Source organism: Anabrus simplex, chromosome 8, assembly GCF_040414725.1.
Source record: "Anabrus simplex isolate iqAnaSimp1 chromosome 8, ASM4041472v1, whole genome shotgun sequence".
Classification (NCBI taxonomy): Eukaryota; Metazoa; Arthropoda; class Insecta; order Orthoptera; family Tettigoniidae; genus Anabrus; species Anabrus simplex.
In genome coordinates this window covers 14,062,042-14,085,277 of record NC_090272.1, presented here as the reverse complement: position 1 = coordinate 14,085,277, position 23,236 = coordinate 14,062,042, and the positions used below count along the sequence as shown (strand labels likewise).

At 40.8% G+C, this 23,236-nt stretch overlaps 1 protein-coding gene across 1 annotated transcript in view; it reads right to left on the bottom strand.

Annotated features, from left to right (window-relative positions):
• The window catches only part of LOC136879274 (uncharacterized), a 145,415-nt gene extending 122,393 nt beyond the window's left edge, over positions 1-23,022 (bottom strand). The window contains exon 1 of the mRNA XM_068229041.1: positions 22,839-23,022. Within this exon, the coding sequence (XP_068085142.1) occupies positions 22,839-22,841 (3 nt within the window). The 5' untranslated portion in view covers positions 22,842-23,022. The remainder of the gene's footprint in view (positions 1-22,838) is intronic.
• Between the last annotated feature and the right edge of the window lie 214 nt (positions 23,023-23,236).

The window sequence follows — 23,236 nt, the reverse complement described above, 5'->3', positions numbered from 1 at the left end:
AACAAACAAATCAGTCCTTGGAACAGGCAAGTGGCTGTTAAAATCGCAGCGGCACCCACTTCTCAGGTTATACAGTCTCGTGCTCCCGGTCTGTGCGTCCACCTCCTGTTTTAAAGTATGTGTTCTGCGTATCTGTACTTGTTTTACAGGTTCATTTGAGATACCCATAATGAAGTAATAGTGGCGCTCACGATTCCTGGTGTCTTCTAGCCCATAAACACACATCTCATTACGTTACCCCGGTTTAGGGAAAGGGACCGATGTCTTTCAGAATTGCAGTAAATGTGAATGTATGCATAAAACTGGATCGCAAAGGGGCTGGTGGACCACATGATTTCTCATATCTGCTAGTCTCTGTAGTTATGAGATTCAATAATTGAGCCGTCTCGTGCCAGGAGTATCATAACAATCAGGTTAGGGGTTTTATTTTGAGTTTTGACCTAACTGAATTTCACGGAAAACAGGAAATTGTTGATTTTGGATATTGTTACAGCCGTCATCACCAGTACTGTCACTCAGACGGTCATTACCACTTTCAATGTTTACACTCTGACAATGAGCACGTGGTTGAGTGTTTACAGAAAACTCGCCGTTATCACTCCAAATAACACTTACTTTCCCCTTCCTCACTTGTTGGAGGAATGAATTCCTCATCAGAGTCTCCATCATCCTCTTCTTCACTAAAAATTATTAAGATATACAGCCAGTTCGTCATCGTTAACAAAATAACTTCCACCGCTAGTCGCCATTTTACTCACGCGGCATGGAGATCATACGTCGTAGATGAACATGGACTTTAGAAATTCAATGCACGATAGCGAATGAATTTACGCACTATCTAGCGGCGTAGTTAAAATCTAACGACAATTCTCTATGGACTCGACACACAAGATGTTGCAATCTGACGGCCCAAGTTGTACTAACTCGTATAGAATTGCGCGCTATCCAAACAACGATATATCGTGGTTAGCACTTTACGCGTATATGCGAAACGATATATCATTGTCTGGCTCTCTGCGGGTTAATATCTGACAAAATAATACATTGCATCAATGGCAATTGAAAAGAATAGTATTAATGGTTATTGTGAACTAGTATTCGTATAAATGAATATGATAATTGAAATTCTGTACACGACATCATATGTTCACTGCATTACATTGAGATAGGTTTGAATTGACAATCTTGATGCTTTAATTCTTGTATATTTAGATTTCATGTCGATCCCCTTGGTTTTGTCTAAACTTATTTAGGGACTTTTATTTGAATACATGTATTTCTATTCAGAATATCTCAGTTGTTATTAATGAAATGTAGACATCCTCAACCATTGTGTTCATTATTATTTATAAGGCAACACCAATATTATGGCCTAAACAATCTTGAAACAAAAACAAAATTATATGATATAGATGTTGATTCCCTCCTGTGTGCTAGGCTGGCAACTAGGAATGAGTTAGCTGGAAAATTTATAATGTCCAATAACAGACCATTTATATTAGTATTATAAATTTACTCATTCAGAACAAATATTTCAGATTCCCTATGGGAATGAACATCTATATCATCTGATTGCCAAGCAGTGTAACGGTTCAAATCCCATTACAAGATGATATCTGTATTTGTATTATTATTAAGTCTATACTATTATTATTACTATAATTGTAACTATTATTATTGCCTGTCGCATTATTGTAGTCAAATTGTTACGTATATATGTGTGTGTGTAGATTAACACTAAAAACATGTACAGTAAGAGTTGTTTTATATCAGATGTGGATGTAGTGTGTGCAATAACTTGTGACATTGTAATATTGCGAACTACTGCTGGAGTAACTCCAGAGTCATTGCTACATCATCGGGAGCATTTAGCTGTGAGCTCACTTTCTGGGAGTTACTTAGGGTGTCGCCGGCGGTTTCACCATTGTATGTAACATTTGTTGCGAGGTGGGAGTAGATCATAGTTATTCCTGGAGATTGCATAGGTGTCAACCAATGTTTATAAAAGGTGGCTGTATATTGTAGCGTCAGTCATTACTCAAACAGAAGGTGTACAGTGAAGAAGTCAAATGGATAAGTGAACAGTCATTCAGTGAACGAGATGGAGAGGCCTCAGTCGGTTATTAAGTCAACGGGAGTCTACAGGAAGGAGAGGACCCAGTGAGTCATTAGTCATTGATCATTGAGTGAGGCCACAGTTGGTCGGTGACTTAGTTGAAGATACGGACGGGACGGCTTACCACGAAGTCATAGGATAGACTTTCCATGAAGTCTTATAGGACAGACTTATCAAGAAGTCATCACATGGATACTTAGTTGTCAATGAAACAAAAAGGATACATCACCAAATTAGGCTTGATACATCTACAGTAAACACCAGATCAAAGGAATACGTCGTAACTACACTCAAAGTGTTGAAAGTACAGTCAAGTGAACCAGTGAGGGATACATTTCGTGTATAATTGTTAAATGTCCAGTGAAGAAGAATTCAAATTCATGCCTAGTTTCTCTGTTGCAATGTCATAATTTCATATTCTCATCTGTTTTAATCGCCACAGTTCTCACTACTTTCATTGAAATTATTTCAAGAATATATTTTGTTCTATCAAATTAATTGATCGTTTTATTTAAATAGTAAAATTTCTTAACCTCAAATTTAATGGGGAAACCGAACGCCAATCTCCTTTTCCCAGAACTTACATGGTATGTTGTCACAAGTAAGCTTATTACCCCACACCCTTTTAGTTTAGATGTTCTCAGCAGGTATCAATTTTTGATGAGACAGTCTCTCATAGTGCATTGGCACTGCCGGTGGCTACAATTTGCCTATGCAGTGGCCTCCACGGTATGCACTAGCCAGCGTCTTGGTAGGTGTGCTAGGTACCAACTGATGAGCCCAGCCTAACACACGGGGGCTAAACACTGGCAACCAGGAATGAGTTAGCTGGAAAATTTATAATGTCCAATAACGGACCATTTATATTGGTACCAAATTATATGCGATTATGTGGGGTATTAACAGAACAGTGAACTTGAAATCAGATACTATACAAAATCATTTGACTGGTTTGATGAACCAAATTCTCAATCTGACATTTCGATCGCCCAATAGGATTCTCAACGGAATCTGTTGTCATCGTTATATTCGTTGTAAATCAATTCGGGAATGTAAATAAACATGTTTAATCTCCATTCAGGCACCATAGCTAGCTGAGGCGTTTAACTTACCCAATATCATCTTATAGTAAGAAGAACCTGTTAAGGCCCTGGGTGTAGATTGCTTGTGAATTTATTTATTTATCGTATGGCATATACATGAACAGAGCAATAAATTACAGGTTTATATCTACATTATTTACATAGGTAATCACCTGTGGCGTCGCCAGGAAAAATTCACTCGTTTCTTCATTGAAACGTCTGAGTGGGCATTCTTGTGTGATGTGCTTCTCAGTTTGCCTCTCAGCACCACAGTCGCAGCAGGATGATTACTTTTTCCTCCATTTATACAGCAGATCTGCACACGCGCGCGCGCGCACACACACACACCATGGTTCGCCCGGATCCGGTTTAACTTGGGCCATACTTTCTGAGGTTGTTCAAAGCCAGGTACCTTCTGTGTAATGCACGGCATATCTAAGTATTCTGCTGAAGTAAATTGTCTCCATTCATTAGACCATCTCTCAATCAGATTGAAATGACTGGCTATAAGGTTCTCCACCGTACAGATGGGTGGACGTCTTGACCCAAGTCTGTCTATATGTAGGTAGGGGATATCCTCGTGAATGGGCAATCTTTGATTATTCTGGATCTTATTGTATTCATTCATCAGAGCAGTGCATCTACGGAGGTGGGTTGGAGGAATATGGCTTAGTACGGGCAGCCATTGAATTGGAGTTGATCTGATCGTACCCGTGATCATTCTCATTGTGTCATTTAACTTTTTTTTTGTTAGTTGCTTTACGTCGCACCGACTCAGATAGGTCTTATGGCGACGATTCATTTAACTTAACATCTATTCTCTTCACATGAGGACTGTACATCCAGACGGGGGAACAATACTCCGCAGTAAACTAGACTTAGAGCTGAGCAGCATAGAGTAGTTTGCACTTGCACCCCACACAGTTGTTTACGTGTCTGAATCTTGGTAAAAGGATGCAAAGCCATGGAGACAAATCAGAAATATCTGTGGAATACAACTACAAAATTTTTTGGATATATTTTAAAAGTTGAATTTTGAACAAATTTTGGCAAAAACATTCGAATAAGGCTAAAATATTTTTTATGAAGGGCAAATCCTCAAAATTTAAACACTTTTCCATCTTCAGTCACATTTACAGCTCCCTTATATAAGTGCTTACACAAACACAAACTTGGAAGCTTTGTCTACACCAAGTCTGTTTCAATGAAAAACACAACACGTTCTACACCTCTTCTGCCAACGACAGTTTCTTGAGGTTTCCACCACTGAAAGCAGACACACCTTGCACCACTTCATCGGTGAACATCGCTGGAATGAAGGGTTGAGAGTTTGCTTGATATTTCACAAGTATTGATAGAAATGAAGTTCCTGCATGTTTTTCCTGGGCAAGTTGAAATGCTCAGATGAATGTAAAACATACTCTTAGTTGTTCAATACCAAATGAATAATGAAAGCCAGAAAATGTGATGCAGCCAATGCTCGATAACATTTTTCAAACATCTTAGTTTTGTGTCATTCTCTGCTGGAGGGACCTAGTGTTTACAGTGCACCGTGTCTTCTGGTACAGGCTAGAGCAATTTTTGTTACTTTCATTGAGCTGTCTGTCTTATCCTTGGATTTGACATTTATTTTTTCTTTTATGTCGTACCGACACAGATAGGTCTTATGGCAACGATGGGATAGGAAAGGCCTAGGAATTGGAAGGAAGTGGCCGTGGCCTTAATTAAGGTACAGCCCCATCATTTGCCTGGTGTGAAAATGGGAAACCATGGAAAACCATCTTCAGGGCTGCCAACAGTGGGGTTTGAACCCACTATCTCCCGGATGCAAGCTCACATGATGATGATGCTTGTTTAAACTGGCCTAACATCGAGGTCATCGGCCCCTAATGGTATGAAATGAAGTAACAAAAAGTTCAAATTCATCCACTGACCAAAATAAAATAAAAAACATCATGAAGAATGAATGGACATGAACCCAACAAAAAACAAAAAAAGAAAACAAAAAAACAGTGGGTGGATCAGACTCAAAAAAATATCGTAAATAATATTACTGACCAAGGGACCACTTATAAAGCACAATGATGCTTGATATCTAAAGGGGTGCAAAATCCATGTCTAAGGCCCCACAGAATGGTACATGTCTCGAGTAAAGTTAAGTAGAACCATAGTATTTGTCATGTTGGGGTACTAATCAAAAGTAGCGAAGACTCACGGTGTTCCACACAAGATGGTACTACTCACAAGTATTGCACTTTGTACAGGGAACCCAGACCTATGGTGTTTCTCACATAATGGCGCCACTCATAGCCAACGCAAACCGATAAGGTTCCCCACCAAGGTGTACTAATCACGGGCACCGGCATTCCCGTGGTGTTCCTCACATAGTGGGTACTAATCACAGGCAATGCAGACCCACGGTGCCGCTCATATAGCGGTACAACTCACAGGCTACGCCCAGACCCGCAGTGTTGCTCACATGGGTACGACGCACGGGTACTGGAAACCACCAGGCCAGCCTCTTTACTGCCACAAATCACAAACCTATTTCAGACCTAATTTAGTGGTACTACCCGCAAGTACAGGCAACCCATGGTGTTCCCCGCATGATGGAACAAATCAAAAGTAGTTTCATGGTTCTAATTCAATCGCCCCCTGGTTGCCCCTTTTAGTCGCCTCTCACAACAGGCAGGGGATACCGTGGGTGTATTATTCGTCTGCGTCCCCCACCCACAGTGGGTAAAGAGAGAGAGAAAAAAAGAAGACAGCATCCGTCACTTCCAAAAATGAAGTAACGGACGAAGGCAAGGGCCACGAAGGGCGTGAAAATGAAAGACGCCCTAGGGCTCGAATGCTCTAATACTATCGGGGTCAGAAAAGAACACTAGTTGACCAAGAAAAGTTGGATAGGATAGACGAAAGTGAGGAGCCTGGCACAAGTGGAAGCAATGCCAAGACTCGGCTAAGGGCCCCATGGTCGCCAATCGACACTCCCAAGATGAGAGCCCCCCTTGGACCGCTTGTAGTCGCCTCTTACGACATGCAGGGGATACCGCAGGTGTATTCTACATGCGCGTCCCCCACCCGCAGGGGGTTGCAAGCTCACAGCTGCAAGCCCCAACCACATTGCCAACTTGCCCGGTAGGCTTTGACTATGAAAGAGACTTAGGTATGAGCAATGCTAGTGTCTGCTATGAATGGTGTGAAAAAAGCTGCACGTAGGGGTCGGTTGATGCATGCATTTCAGTGGGCTTGGCAGACTGATATGTAACAGCAACTTATAGCTCAGTGAGGAAAGCAACAAGAAACTACCTCACTCATTTCCCTAGTACTCCTCTTCAGTGAGGCCTAGGCCATCTATGAGAGATGATGGCGGAGCTGTTGAGGATCCAACCAGCCATAGGGCTGAAGACTGAACATACATACAAGTCCACACTTTCACTGCTTGTCCAATGGTAGTCACTTCTCTGAATTGCATCAAGAGCCAGTGTTATTGGCTTTAACACATTTAAAACGTCTTCAGCATTTCTTTTTTTTAAGGTCATTAAACCTTTCTCTTAATGGAATCTTGTATCTTGTCTATTTTCTAAGTGGTCAGTTTTTAATGTAAGATTGAAGGCAGTGAGACGAACTTCCTGAAACAGGATTAATGAGTGTCCTTCACTCCTAAATTTTGCATTGGCAAAATGATTAGTGCAGAAGTATTTCACAATTTCTACTACGTGTTCCTTTATGTATTTCACAATTTCTACTACGTGTTCCTTTATGTTTGAAGTGCCCTTGGTAATTATCTTGGGGGAGAAAATTCAAAATATGAGAACAGCCGTATGTAATCACTATACCTTGGATTTTTAGGTGGTAATAGGTTAGAATGCAAAGTAATTTGGTTTGCAGGAAGTGTAATGCAATCCGTTGTACCACAATGTAGGAAGAGTACCATAAATTCAAGGAGTTATATAGGCTGTACCCCTAATATCTATGCAAATCTCATAGCATAACCGTTGTACAGTGTAGGGTATACTTGTTACTGGCTTAAGTAAGTTTGCATTCTAACCTATCAGCACCTAATAATCCGGACTCTAGTAATTACATAATTTTCCCTTTCTTCCAGAACACTACTCATTTTTGCCATTTTGCTTACATTGTAATGAAGCTTCTCACATACTTTTAATTTGCACTTACAACTTTTCACTGAATTTGTTGCAAGTTCAATTAAGTAATCATGTGTGTTTGTGTGTGTGTAACTGTTCAAATTCTGTTACAAGCATTCATCTGTATTATTTTATTTGTATTACTTATTTCTATTATTGTAACTATTATTATTGTTTGATTCAATTCTATAATCTGATGACGATTGTTGTTTAAAGAGGCTTAACATCGAGGTCATCATCCGCTCATGGTACGAAATGAGACGTAATGACAAATTAAAAGTCCAAAATCCTCCACTGACCAGAATTCAAAGCACGAGGACGAAGAATGAATGGATGGATATGAATTTAAAATGATCAGTGGAACCGACCCACAGTGCCTCACATGCACAGAAGCTGGCTCATTACTGACCAAGAGACTGCTTCTATAATACGATGCTGAAATGATTATGCTTGCAGTCAAAACGAGTCCAAAATCCAGGTCATGGGCCCTTCATTATGGTACTTATCGCTAGGAGAGTAGAACTATGGTATCTGCCATGTTGTGGTACTAATCAAAAGTAGCGTAGACTTCCGGTATTCCACACATTATGGTACTATTCACAGGTAGTGTAATGCAACACATGTGAGATAGACCTATGATGTTTCGCACATTGCGGCGCTATTTACAGGGAATGCAAACCTAGAGCGTTCCTCACATAGTGGGAACTAAGCACAGGCAAGGCAGAACCATGGTGTTGCTCATATAGGGGTATGAATCACAGGTACTGTAAGACCCTCATCCTGATTCACACACTGTTGCTACTAATCACAAACCTATTGCATACCTAACATAGTGGTACTACGCACAAGTAAATGCGACCCATGAACCACGCTCTGCTACCAATGTAACCTTTACTACGGTGGTTACACAAAACAAGTAATAAACACAATAAAGGAGGGAAGTAAGAGCACTTACACACTATCAGAAAACACTATACACTCAGAGAAACATCAGCTGGCCTACGCGGATCTCAGCCAACAAAAGCATAATACGAAATATCAGTAGGGCCAACTAGTGGATAATAAACCAGGAAAGTGGAAACAGGCAGGACCTACCGAGGGCATGGACATGGCTTGGACTGCAGATTCTGAAATGAATCGCCGTGATCCTAAATTTGAAAAACATTATTTACAAGTGAAATTTTACAAATACATTCCGAACAAAATCCACCAAATTACAACTTACGAAACTATAACCTCCGTGATACACATCTTAGCAGTTCTTTGATAATGGGCTTCACTACGAGTTTCAAACTTCAAACCAAACTATACAACTAGTTACAGCTCCAGTAGTACAATGCAAGTTAGTAGGTTAAACCCAATTACAATTCACGGTGAATTGAACGTATTCTCCTAAACTCGTACATCAAGTGACACTGAACTACCAGAGGCAAACCGCAAGGTAAATGTATTAATTTACAATCTATACATTTTGTGAAATAAGAAAAGGGAAAGCCTCAAAAACAAACAGGCAAGCCCAGATGAAAAGCTACGGCGTTAATTTGGCGAATCTAGGTTAGGCTAGGGCAGACTCCTATACGAAATTGCAGACGAAGATTACGGAAATTTTAACCGGAACGGAAGGTAAGAGTGCTTACCCGAGGATGCGCCATTTCGGAAGCGAGGCGTTGCACATGATGCAGACCAACACAGACTAAAAGCAGATCAGGCCAAGACAAGACCGAATAATCACGATCGCTGCCTCGCTTACTATATACAGGAAAACTCTAGCTTGTAGTAGTCAATCAGAATGTATGAGTCCGCCCATCCCCTCCTAGGTTCACCAATCACAATTCCTACTCCCGTCACGAACTTTAACTAACATTCTCGAAGACACACATTCGCGAATCTTCCATTTCCAGAATAGTAAGAAAATTCCTTCTAGGAAACATAACCCACAAAAGGCACACACCCTGTTCAACAATTTTCTAGATACTTCCAGTACGTACAGAATAGAAATCTACCATTTACAATTACATATGTTACAAATATTACACAGTACAGGTTAGGTCATTACAAATAAAACGTCATATTATACTTTACAAATAAAGTCTTCAAAAACACTTTCCACTTCCACAATATTGTTCAACGTAAATGGTCCGTTATTGGACATTATAAATTTTCCAGCTAACTCATTCCTGGTTGTCAGTGTTTCACCCCAGTGTGCTAAGTTGGGCTCATCAGTTGCTAAATAGCACACCCACCAAGACGCATGGCTAGTGCATACCGTGGAGATTACTGCGTAGGCTATTTGGAGCGACTGGCAGTGCCAACGCACTATGAGAGACTTCGTCCCATTACCAAAAATTGATGCCTGTCTGGCCATCAGATGATATAGACGTTGATTCCCATAGGGAACCTGAAATATTTGTTCCCGATTTAACACCGACAAGACCCAGGTGACTGCTATTTCCAGAACACATAACACGCACATTCGTATGACCATTTATGGGCAACCAGCTGAACAAGTGCAGAAGTTTAAGATACCATGGCAGCTGGATTACTGAGGACTTAAACCTGAATTTAGAGATCTGTGTACAAATAGAAATGCCTCGTACTAGATTTCTGGAAATGAGGATCTACGGTGTGACAGAAGACTCAGCTTGGAGACACGTCACAACTTCATCAGATGCTATGTATATTCACTGCTGCTGTGGGGCGCTGAAACACGGACTCTAAAATGTAACCCCATGAACAGAAGAAATGCCTTCGAGAGGTGGGTGTTCCGATGGATGTTAAGGATCTCGTGGACCGACCACGTCTCCAATGCTGCCGTACTCAAATGCATGAGGGAACGAATGCTGATGTGCACAATCAAGAAATTGATCATGCAGGGTAAAAATGATGGACGTAGAGGTCGTGGTCTTGGCTGAAGAACTTACGGGATTGGACAAGACAAGATTCTAGTAGACTGATGAGGACAGTTCACTGTGATTGTGCCCAACCTTCAGTAATGGAGAAGGCACTACAAGAAGAAGGCCCATTTACTTGAAATCCGTTCTAACTAATGACAGTCTTATCAGATGCCAGAGTTCTAACTCACTCCGTGGTTCAGAAGCAGTCTGACTTAGCACTATATCGTACAATATAAGCACGTTAGACGCCCGGGAGAGATTGTTTACTCTGCCATCTAGTAGTTAACGTACACTGTAGCCAAGGCCATCAGATGCACCCTGAGATCGACTCCCTGCATTTTCTGTGAGACTGAAAGCTGGATGATTTATGTAATTCATTGCTGGAATGAAGAAAGGCAGGAGGATACTTACAACAAAAAACTTGTTTGATAAAGCTGTGATTTCAACGTTAGAATCTTACAAAATGAAGAGATAGTAAGTTACTAAGGACAAGAATTTGCAACGTGTGTTTAGTGCAAGGAACAAAATGTCCTGTTTCAGTGTAGGTAAGGGCACTTACAGTGAGGTGGTGGTGGTGGTGGTTATGGTTTTTTTTCTACAACTGGCTTTATGTCGCACAGACACAGATAGGTCTTATGGCAACGATAATTATGGTTTTAAGAGGAAGTACAACAATGCAACCATCCTCCATGCAACACTAATCAGAGAAAAAACTGGAAGGGATCCGACGCTTCGGTATTGGCCAAAGAAAGACGAGCCACGAAGGGCGTGAAAATGAAAGACGCCCTAAGATCCGCAAACTTAAGACCATCGGGGTCGGAAAAGAACAAGAGATGACCAAGAGAGGTCGGAGAGGACAGATAAAAGTGAGAACAAGAGATGACCAAGAGAGGTCAGAGGGGACAGATAAAAGTGAGGATCCTGGCACAAGTGGAAGCGATGCCCTGTGGTCGCCAACTCACGCTCCAAAGTTCAGAGCCCCTGGGGCCCCTTTTAGTCGCCTCTTACAACAGGCATGGGGTACCGTGGGTGTACCCACCCACAAAGAGATTATGGTGAGGAAAGAAGTAGAAAAGCTTTTCCTTTCACAACTGAACTCCTCCTCTCTGTTCCTCTGTCTCGCGTTACTGGTATGATCATTCTATTCCTAATTTTGATACATTTCACATGAACACACTATACCTATGCTCATGAACGCATACCTGCCAACTTTTTAGAATAAAAAATCGAAAGATTTTTAAATTCTTGGACTTCATCGCGTGTATTGCGCCACGGTCTCGATGAAAAAAGGACAGCATAAAAGGCATCCATATCTACACTTTCAAGGTGAATTTTAAATCTTAAAGTAAGAAAGCAATCACATTTACAAGAAAATGTAACAAACACGGAACAAAATGCATAATAGCTTTCCTTATTAGTCAGTAACATGAACGGAAATGCTATTCTACACCTGCAGATAGTGTTTGTTATGTTTTGTGGCCATAATGTGAAGAGAAAATACCAGAAACTGTTATCAACACAACTCTCTGAAATACACTCAACTCATTAAAATTATGAACTAAGAATGAACACAAATACACGTAAATATGCAAAACTGTCTGTCTGTTAGGTCATCAGCCCAGAGGCTGGTTGGATCCTCAAACAGCACCACCGAACGCTATGCAGTTAGAGGGAAACCACAAAAACCAATGGCAGTACCAAAATGAGGCGTACTAGGGAAGACGAGGAGTGAGGTAGTTTGCCATAGCTTTCCTCCCTGGGTAAGACAGTGCTATTGCAGCTAACCCAGCTAACGACTAACCCTATGAGCAACACCTTTCATGACACTCAGACACATTGGTTATACTCTGAATGTCATTATTCAGCACCACCCACACCCCAGCAGCTTCCATATTGTTACAGCCATGGATGAAACTGGGACTTCGGTGGAAGCTACAATTTGCTCTGGCCTATGCCGAGAGACAGATACAAAAGTACTGTATCCATCAAGAAATGACAGCAGGCACGACGCAAAACTACCATATACAAAACAAATCAGTATGTTTCATACATTTTTTTTTTGCTAGTTGCTTCACGTCGCACCGACACAGATAGGTCTTATGGCGACGATGGGACAGGAAAGGGCTAGAAGGAAGCGGCTGTGGCCTTAAGGTACAGCCCCAGCATTTGCCTGGTGTAAAAGTGGGGAAACCACAGAAAACCATTTTCAGGGCTGCCGACAGTAGGGTTTAAACCTACTATCTCCCAAATACTGGTCGCACTTAAGCGACTGCAGCTATCGAGGTCGGTACATACATTATTAACATAAGACAGACGGGGGGAAAATTATAGAACAGCAAGAAAAAGCACATGGCCTACAAACCCAATGAAACTATGCACAGAAGCACGAACCTCCAAGGCTGGAAAGTGGAGCAATGGTATTGATCTGTGCAAATCCAGAAACCAAAAGCTCGCTGGAACAGACAGTGGCCAATTGCAACACTTGGAAAGGGAAGAATTTGGAGGTGGCAGAAGCTAAGAAGGTGCTGAATACAATAAAGGTCAAGTTTCCTCCTCCATTTGACAAGATGAATGTTGTTGATGTGCTTGTCACAATAAATCAGCAGGACAGCAAACTTCCGACGAAAGAGTGGAGAGTGCTGAATGCGACAATTACTGATGAGTATTTGCAATTCTTGTATTTATTATCCACACAAATTCAAAACACTGAATACTAGTAGCAAGTTCAATACAGGTAAAAACATGAAATTGGTCTTCTGCAACTACTGATGACACAGGAAGGACAATTGTTTTGGCCTTAAATGAAAGATTTTAAAGAGCTCAAGAAGAGAGGCCATAAGGCCAAGCTTGGACTTGGGCAGATCAAATTTCAAGTAATTAGGGGAAATACAAAACCTAGTGTTGGCAAGGATGGTGCTGAAAGGTCTTCAGGCCAACCTACAACATAAAAAATCAGGAAGTTCAAGTCCGAGGCTATCGATGTGGCTCTTATACAATAGCCATGGGTAGTTACGGGCAGAGTAGCAGAGTAGAACATGTTTACTTGTGAGCAGAAAACTAAAATGCCTTCTGTTGCAGGAAAGGACTTAGTGGCAGCCAAGATAAAACTTGGAAATTGGGAACGTCCCAGAGAAATAACAATGGGCTCTGCGTACCTTCCATACGACTCAACAGATTTGCCTCCATCGGAAGATGTTGAAGAACTGATTTGCAAAGCAAAGAGGAAAGGTACTTGGAGCAGATGCAAATGCTCATCACACAGCATGGAGCAGTACCAACAGCAACGCAAGGGGTGATTTACTAGAGTTTATTATTAAAACAGAACTGATAATATTAAACCTAGGAAATAAACCAACATTCAAAAATAAGAATCGTAGAAAGGTAATAGATATCACATTGAGCACCACGCATATAGCAAACTTTTAAGGATTGGAAGGTGCTGGAGGAGCCATCCTTGGCAGACCACCACCATGTCCAATTTACAATAGATGCGAGGCAATGGGTGGTATGAATAAACATGAGTACGAGGCATGTTTTTTAAGTAAGGTCCGTTTGAAAATAAGTTCACAACGAAAGGTTATTTCAAGAAAGTAAATTTATTTTCAGAAAGTACATACTTCACTATTTCTCGACATAGTTGCCAAGTTTGTTCAAACACTTATACCTCGTAACCAATTTTAAAATACCCTCTTCATAGACACTTGCCGCCTGCTCCGATAACTAAGTGTTCACTACCATTTTCACATCGTCGCCATCATTGTAATGGTCGCCAATGAGGTGATGTTTGAGGTGGAGGAACAGATGGTAATCGCTCGGCGCAAGATCAGGACTGTAGGGTGGGTGGTCTAAAACTTCCCAGCCAAAACTGTCCAATAAATCGCGGGTCTGACCTGCAGTGCGAGGTCTTGCATTGTCATGGAGAAGGACAATTCCCTTTGTCAGCATGCTGCGTCTTTCGTTTTGAATCGCTCTGCGTAGCTTTCTCAGGGTTTGGCAGTATGCTTCTGCATTGATAGTGGTTCCTCGTTGCATGAAATCGACCAACAAAACACCATACCTATCCCAAAACATCAACGCCATGATTTTGCACTGGGACAGAGCCTGTTTGGCCTTCACCTTTACAGGCGAGTGTGTGTGTGTCTCCATTCCATGTTCTGTTGCATTGATTCAGGCGTGATATGCGAAACCCATGTTTCGTCTCCAGTTACGATCTGACTCAAGAAGCCGTCACCTTCGTCATAACGAGTCAAGAACTTCATCGCACACTCAAATCTTTGGTTTGTGTGGTCCTCTATTAGGAGTTTCGGGACCCAACAGGAGCACAGTTTCCTAAACTTTGGGTGTTCAGAAACAGTGTTGTGAAGCACTGATCTCGACATGTCAGGAAATTTGTTTGAGAGACCTGTTATTGTGAAGCGCCTGTTCTCACGAATCTTCGCTTCAACTGAAGCCACCAAATCGTCTGTAATCAAAGAAGGGCGACCGGAGCGATCCTCATCATGGACGTTGTCACGGTCATCTTTGAATTGTCGTACCCACTTACACACCTTGCTTTCACTCATAACAGTATCACCGTACAATTCGCAAATCCGTCAAATTTCTGCAGCAGACAGGTTCCTTGCTGACAAAAACCGTATCACTGACCGAACCTCACACGCGGCGAGTTGATAGTCTTCAACATTTTGAAAGCACAGAACAGAACCATACAGGTTAGCTACAGAGCTGAAACTGAGCGCAGTTGTTCCCGAGGCATCCCGGTACACGATGCACTTGCTCGTTGCGATATGCACGCAAACTACTAGTGTCTACAACAAAACGGACCTTACTTAAAAATCACACTTCGTATTTAGTATATACTCAACATTTCCGAGTATATACTCCACTTCATTATACTCATGTCATGGAGGTGGTGTAGTATAAACTCACATTATTGTAACAGTCTGAGAGTAGATTCTCATTTGTGGTATGAATAAAAGAGTACATTCTCAGATTGATGAGTATAATTCAGTCTGTTTTGAGTAGGGCTGCTATGTGTTTCAAGTATAAGCATTTACTGATTTATTCCCCTTAAAAGTATTATGTAAATGGCTGAGTTTATTAATAATGTGGGAACTGTTTCCAGGAGGGACGTGGGCATGTGAAGTCTAAGAATCCTAAGTCTATATCATTTTTCAAAACTGAATTTATTTGGACAAGGAAAACAAGAGGTGCTATTTAGAATATAGTCAAATTTAACACATTTTTAAGACGATTAGGTCACCCTGGATTTTAATGTGGCATAGAGAACTTTGGTATCCAACAAAAACTGAGTAAACTTATTGCTGAGGTTATGTACGGTACTTTGTGACAAAAGCTGCAGTGTGAATTGCATTTCCTCAAAATAATACAAAACTTGACGTTACCAAACCAGAGCAGCAGCAGAAAGTATTATTATCCAGCAGCAATGGCTGCTCGACTGCACTTATGTTAGGCCTACATATTAGGGTGGTGAGTCCGTAAACAAGAATGGTAATAAATGTATTTTCCTTCTCGATGTTTATGATCACCCAGAATGCCAGAAAGAGGTTTCATTTGGAACATTCCGTACATAGACCTGTACATAAGATACAAATTTCTTTTTTACTCTCACTTCCACATTAGACCTATTTATCTACCAAGCGAGTTCACTACGCGGTTTGAGTCACATGGCTATCAACCTGGATTCAGGATATCGGGGTTCGATCCAGATTGTCAGCATCTTAGAAGATGGTTTTCTGTGGCTTATTTTCTCACTTGTCAAATCCTGGGGCTGTACCTTGATTAACGCCACTGCCACTTCCCACTCCTAGCACTTTCCTATCCCATGTTCGCTGTAAGACGTATTGTGTCAGTGTGACGTAAAACAAATAACAAATATAATTTATTTATTCTTTTGTTCCTCCTACACATTACTTGTAATTTGGTTTGAGTTGGGCCTGATCCCAAAGCCTCAGATATTTATTAAAATTATGATTAGTATAGCCTACAAAGAAGGAAGGTAATGTAAGTATTCACATGCTTGTGTGGTTAAAGCCACACATTTGTTTCACTCTAATTTTCATGTTATTTATCATTTGAGTCATCGTGCACATTCCTACATTCTCCCCACATATGGCTTGTATTTTGATTTCAATTATTTCAAAGCTTCGGATATCATGCTAACGACGAAATACTGTGACACTTAACATAACGTAGGCTACATGGTATGTTAAAACTACATTTTTTTATCACACTCTCATTTTTGTATTACCTTTCTCGTTATTACGCATGTTTCTACCTTCTACAGTACCGGTATATTGCTTATAATTTGTTTTAAACAGACTCTGGAGCGTCGCACTTTAAGAACGGAAGAGAATATTCATGAAAAATGCTATTGGTGGCATGTTTGCCATTGGTACGAGTAAAATACAATTTGATGTGCATGCAGACGATACAGAAATAGAATCTCAGTAGTTGAGGTTATGAATGATGACAATCTTACGCAGCATGAGTACCTACTCAATTTCAAATGATCCACATGGCGGTGCGCTTGAGTACCTACTACATCGAAGGAGGTAGTGGTGGTGGTGATTATTGTTTCAAGAGGAAGTACAACTGGGCAACCATCCTCCATATAACACTAATCAAAGCGAAAAGATGGAAGAAATCCAACACTTCGAAAAATGAAGATATCGGCCAAAGGAAGACGAGGGCCACGAAGAGCATGAAAATGAAAAACTCTCTAGCCCTCGCAAACCTAATAGCATCAGAGATGGAAAGGAACAAGAGTTGACCAAAGGAGGTCGGATAGGATAGATGAAAGTGAGGAGCCTGGCACAAGTAAGTGGAAGCAATGCTAGGACTCAGCTAAGGGCCCCGTGGTCCCCAATTCACGCTCCAAAGTTCAGAGCCCTTGGGACCCCATTTAGTCGCCTCTTACGACAGGCAGGGGATACCGTGGGTGTTATTCTACCGCACCCACCCACAGGGGGACATCGAAGGAGAACCTTCTTATCCTTACCAAATGGAGTACATACTACTTGGGCTGAGAATATACTCCTACTAAGTGCTCATACTTTGAGTAAGAACTCAGGTTTTATTCATACCACCCAATGCGATATTTGAATTGTACAGAGATCCTAAAAGAACGAACTGGGATGGATACAGAGAAGTTCTAGAGCAGGCTGTACAAAAGATCCAAATGAAGGTAAGGGAACAGGATGAGGCAGTGGAACAATTAGAAGACCATGACAACTGTCCTCTTAGAGAAAAGAAAACTGCCAAAAATGTTAGGTGGTGGAATAACAACCTAGCCAAAATGAGGAAAGAGGTTAGAACATTGTATAAAAAATAATCAAGAGAAGGTATGTGGGACGTATATCATAGGAAACTCACCGAGTATAACCTAGAGATACGGAGGGCAAAAAGAAAATCTTGGAGACTGTTTTGCGAGAAAGTGGAAATGAACACTGAAGCAGCAAAGCTCCAGAAGGTTCTTAAAAAGGTATATATACACCAAGTGGGAACACTGGAAAGACCCGATGGAACATACACTCAAGACGGGAAGGGAGACGCTGGAGGTGTTTTCTAGTGTGTCATTTTCCTTAGACTGACGAAGTAGAAGGGAAAGGAATGGTTGAAACAGAGGCCGGACCACAAAGGGCGGGGTGGAACTGTGCCAACCGATTAACTAAGCCTAACCACGTGAGGTGGGCAATCATCACATTTAAGCCCATAAAGGCTCCAGGGCCACATGAGATACTCCAGATACTCCTGCAGGAAGGACGGGAGAATCATCAAGGCTCTGACAATCCTTTTTAGAGCAAGTCTAGCTCTGGGATACGTGCCAAAATCACGGTCTAAGGCTAAAGTGGTATTCGTACCAAAGCCTGGAAGGGCAAACTATGCTGGATAAACACATCGGGAAAACAGTGCAACTGAACTCAACTTCACATGAGAAAATCAGTTTGCATACAGACCTGGCATATCCACTGTGACAGCACACCATCATTTGGTCTGCAAACTAGAGGAATGCCTTGAATATAAAGAAACTGCACTGGCAGCATTTCTAGACATAGAAGGGGCCTTCAGTAATACAACCAACAATTCGATGATTAAAGTTGTTGAAGAGAGTAAGGTGAGCAAAACTATCAAAAAATGGATTAAATCCATGTTAGATGAGAGGAAAATAAAGGCAACTCTGTTTGAAGGGATGCTAATGGTTGGAGCCACTAGAGGTTGCACGCAGGGAGGAGTTCATTCTCCTCTTCTGTGGAACCTTGTGGTGAACAGAATCATAGTCATGCTCAACGAACAGGGATTTTACACACAAGGATATGCAACTGATCTAGTAATTGTGGTAAGAGGTAAAGTCATGAGTGTCATCCAGGACCTCATGCAAAGATCATTTAACCCTGTAGAGAACTGGCATAGAAAACAACAACTTACAGTCAACCTGAGCAAGAAAACACTGGTCCCTTTCACGAGGAGGAGGAAATTGGGCAGAAATTCAGTATGACTTACCCACACTTTTATAGCATGATAAAGATGCAATATGTTAGAAATCTTAAGTGGAATACCTTGTAGAGGAGAGATGGTGTTCACTGCAACAGCCAAGAATCCACCGTCCCCCAGAAATAATTTTGCTTTTATTACCTAATACAATTTATCACGTGCCATTGTCCATCGCCTAACTAGGTACCAGCATTTCCACTGGGTGAGACAATGGGACATGATGTTGCTCCCAGCAATGAAGTAAAATGAATTCCATGACCAACCCGTTCACAAAAAAATACACTAACCCACCCGCAGACCAATGGAGGTCTCACGCGGGATTCTAGAGGCCTAAGGGCCGCTTTGAGACTTCTGACCTGGGCCCCCTTTGCTTGATCAAGACCAATGGCCTACCCAATCCAGAACAATGGCTTTGTCACCAAACGAGATTCGTAAATTCAAAAGTAGCGCCGCTGCACTAGGACTAGTTCTTTATATGGACAGTTGGCAGCTCTGTCCACCGCACAATCACGGCCATCGTGAGATGCGAGCGAGAGAGAGACAAATGACGGTGCAATCGCGCCTCGATGCATGCGCTGGAAAATGGTCTTACCAAACTTTTGCTGGAAAATGGAGGGGACAAGAACACCGAAGCTCTTTGGACAAGAAATCTAAATGGAAGAACAGTGTTACACTTAAGTGTAGTTTTAGACAAAAAATTAACCTGGAATCCACATAAGAGAGAGAAACATAACCCGAGCCAAGAACATATTGTATGCATGCAAGAGGGCAGTCAGGACATGGGGTCTAAAGCCGGCAATGGTGATGTGGATATACACAATGATCATCAGACCACTGATGACCTATGCAGCAATCATCTGGTGGATGAAAGTCAAGGAAAAGTCAGTAGCAAACTAATAGCCTTCAGAGAATTGCATGTATAGCCATAACTGGGGCAATGAAAACTACGCCGACAGAAGCCTTGAATACTCTACTAGATCTTCCTCCATTAAATAACTTTATCGAGGGACAGGCTAGAATGAGTGCATATCGATTGGAATAAAAATGAATGCTAGAAGGCTCAAAGGCCCAATCTTGGACACTGTAAAATTAACAAAGCCATAACAGGGAAGTTTTACAAATGCCAGCTGATCATATGATTCCAAAGTACATCTTCGAGAAACCATTCCAGACCCAGATAAGAAAAAAAAGAAAGACTGGGACATTAACAGATGGAAAACTGGTAGGGAAGACATTGTGTGGTGGACAGAGGGCTCAAGGACTGAGAAAGGAACAGGAGGAGGGGTCAACGAGGAAAGACCTGAGAGATCAATCCAAATGAGCCTAGGCAGACACACTGCAGTTTTCTAAGGTGTAGTGATAGCCATCACAACATGCCTTGAGGAAAATCTGAAAATGAAATACAGAGATAAGAACATTTTCATATTGCAGACAGCCAAGCAGCCATTACGGCACTTGAAGCTGTCAGAGTTACATCCAAAATTGTTTGGTATTGTCATACACTTCTCCTGAAGCTCTCAGAGTACAATATTGTTAAAATAATATGGGTACCAGGGCATGCAGGTATATAAGGTAATGAAAAAACAGACAAACTGGCAAGAAAACAGTCTGAAACACCTTTCGTGGGCCCAGAACCAGTTTGTGGGATCTCTTATAGACAAGCCCGACTTTACATAGACAAATGGGTACATAAGAAATAAATGGAAAACTGGAAATATGCTCCAGGATGCAGGCTTGCGAAGGAACTAATAAAGAACCCAAACAAGAAGCATACTAAGGAACTGCTGAAACTCAGCAGAGAAAATATAAGATGGGTAGTAGGACTGCTGACTGGACACTGCCATCTTAAAAGGCACCTACATAGAATTGGAGTAATAAGAGACAAAGTATGTAGGAAATGCAATGACGCAGAGGAATCTGTTGAACACATACTCTTTGAATGTGAGGCGCTGGGAAGAATCAATCTCCGCACTGGGATTACCTAGTGAAGAGAGAAGAAATATCCGAGAAGACCCAATATGGAGAACCTGCAACTTTATGAAGGAAGCAGGGATAACTAGATGGGAATGAATGAAAACGCATAGTAGCAAAAGATCTTCGAGGTCGACGCTGAAAAGGAACTTGTAAAGAGACCCCATGAATAAAGGAAGAAGAACAATGTTTTGTGTATGAATTCCAAGATCTTCCCAGTAATATAGCCTTCTACAATGGTTATTAATGAATACCATAAATAACTTAGATTTGACTTATTTACATTCTGCTATAATTGGGGCCCGAACAAAGAAGATTGTATTCCAAGAATTCATAGTCTCCATTTCAAACCAACTTTGTAAACAAGTGCACAATAAAAATAAGGATATTTTTGCTCTTTCTTTTGAGAGAGCATAGGTTACTTTTTCCTCGCCGTTTATACCGAATCACTACGAGAATTTTATGAGAGCACACGTGACTCAGAAAAATGCTGAAAATTAATATTTGGCACCAAATTATCCATCTATCTATAACATTTATATTTGGAATTGCACACAATGAAAATTCTGTCTTTGCTATAACCAACTATCGATCTGGTTCTCTTGATACAAAAAGATATGATATTAGTCACAGTATTTTCGACATAAACTCTCTCTCTCTCTCTCTCTCTCTCAAGATCTGAATCATGAAATTTCTTATTAGTACATAGTTCATGATGAAAGCCAAGAATTGCAAGTCTTGTCAAAACAGTTCTTAAGTGGTTGGTTTTCATCCATCCATCTCCTGCCTATCATCATGTCAGCAGTGTAAAGTCTTGGGAGTATTTCTGCACGATTTTGTTTTCTTCTTGTATATCTTTAATTGCTAGATTAGTAACAGGTAATGGTAGATTCAGCCATAAATCATCTAAGTAGAACTGTTCTCTTGCCAGTTCATAAACTAGACAAGAGATGCTATCCTCGAGACTCCCAACACTCTTTTCAGGCATGCTGTTTTTATTTTCTCCAATGTAGCTGCTTGTAAAGACAATCACGTAATGTTCTTAACAGCGTAATTCCCTCTGATAACAGCTATAGCTCTATCCTTTATGTGGAGCCAAATGAATAACGGGAAGTCTGTAGGATAATGCCAAGATCTATAAATTTACAGTCTAATCTCTCTTTTTTTTCCTAGGGTCACTTTGTTTCCTGTTATGGCTTTTTCCCCTTAAGTGCAACAGCTGACGTGAAAAAATCCTATATCATTTAACGCACTTTATCTCCGAAACTGTTTATGGAATATAAAGAAGGGACAAATAGGCTAGATCTGGATTGTTAAAACAAAAGTCACCATCACCTTGCTCCAAAAAATTCATTGAAAATGTTTAATGATGACCACATCCCTTCCTCTACCAGTACATCATAGTTCAACCTCAAACATTTTTCCTTACTCCTTTTACAACCATCCATGAATTTGAAATAAAAAGTATACAAAACCTGCAGCACTCACCACAAAATGACATACATAAGGAATAATATTTAACCCGTGTGCTTACCAAACCTTCAGCAAGATTATTCCTACAGTAGATCCTCTGCACATCACAATCAATTCACAATATGCCTGAATGAAAGTTACATATTTTAAATATATATAAAATCAAATCAACTAGTGGTTACACCCAAAGATTAGTTATAATACGATCGTACTAAACAAAGTCACCACTCCCATACATGCAATAAACATCTCATTACGAATCCTTGCCTTAAGGAATTTCACATTATTGTGAAAGTTACAATCAGATTTTACAGCCTGGGTAAAGAATTCAACGAAAGAGATCCGTGAAAGTAAATTAGATTCTCAAAGATAAAATGAAATGGAGAGTGAAATGGTCAACCAAAAGTCTATAGAGCAAATCAAGTAACAAAAAACCATAATCAGGGTTATCATCCCACCGAACTTTTCTTACATGTTAAAATACTTCCGCGATGGATAAATACCACATAGCATATTAAAGCTTCGTAAACTGCAATAACAGAAATTACTTTCCTTACAAAATAAAAAACCCGTATGAGCGTATAAACCAGGCATTGAAAAGAAAGTGCTTCTAGAACAGAAAACGAAAAATGATTCTTACCATCTTCACGAGAGATACTTCAGAACTGTCACAATCACGCCGATTACGAAAATATTACAACAATGGCACAATTATAGAAATTATCTTATAAAAATACCAAGCTTGATATGAAAGAATGATTAGCCCAGGCATTATAAACCTATATGGCTGCGACGAAAAATTACTACGGTCAACTAATCACACAGGCTCCCCAAAACTCAGGAAGACTTCCATTTATCTCAAATTCTTGCAACCATGCACTTACTGAAGTTTGGGCGCCAAACAAAATCAGGCTGGACAACATATTATTTCACCATAGCAACTACACGGCCTTCTTGATTAAAATAAAGTATCAAAACTCGACCCCACTCAATCAAAGAAACCCTATATAGTGTTTGCTTTCGGCAATGGATGGACGA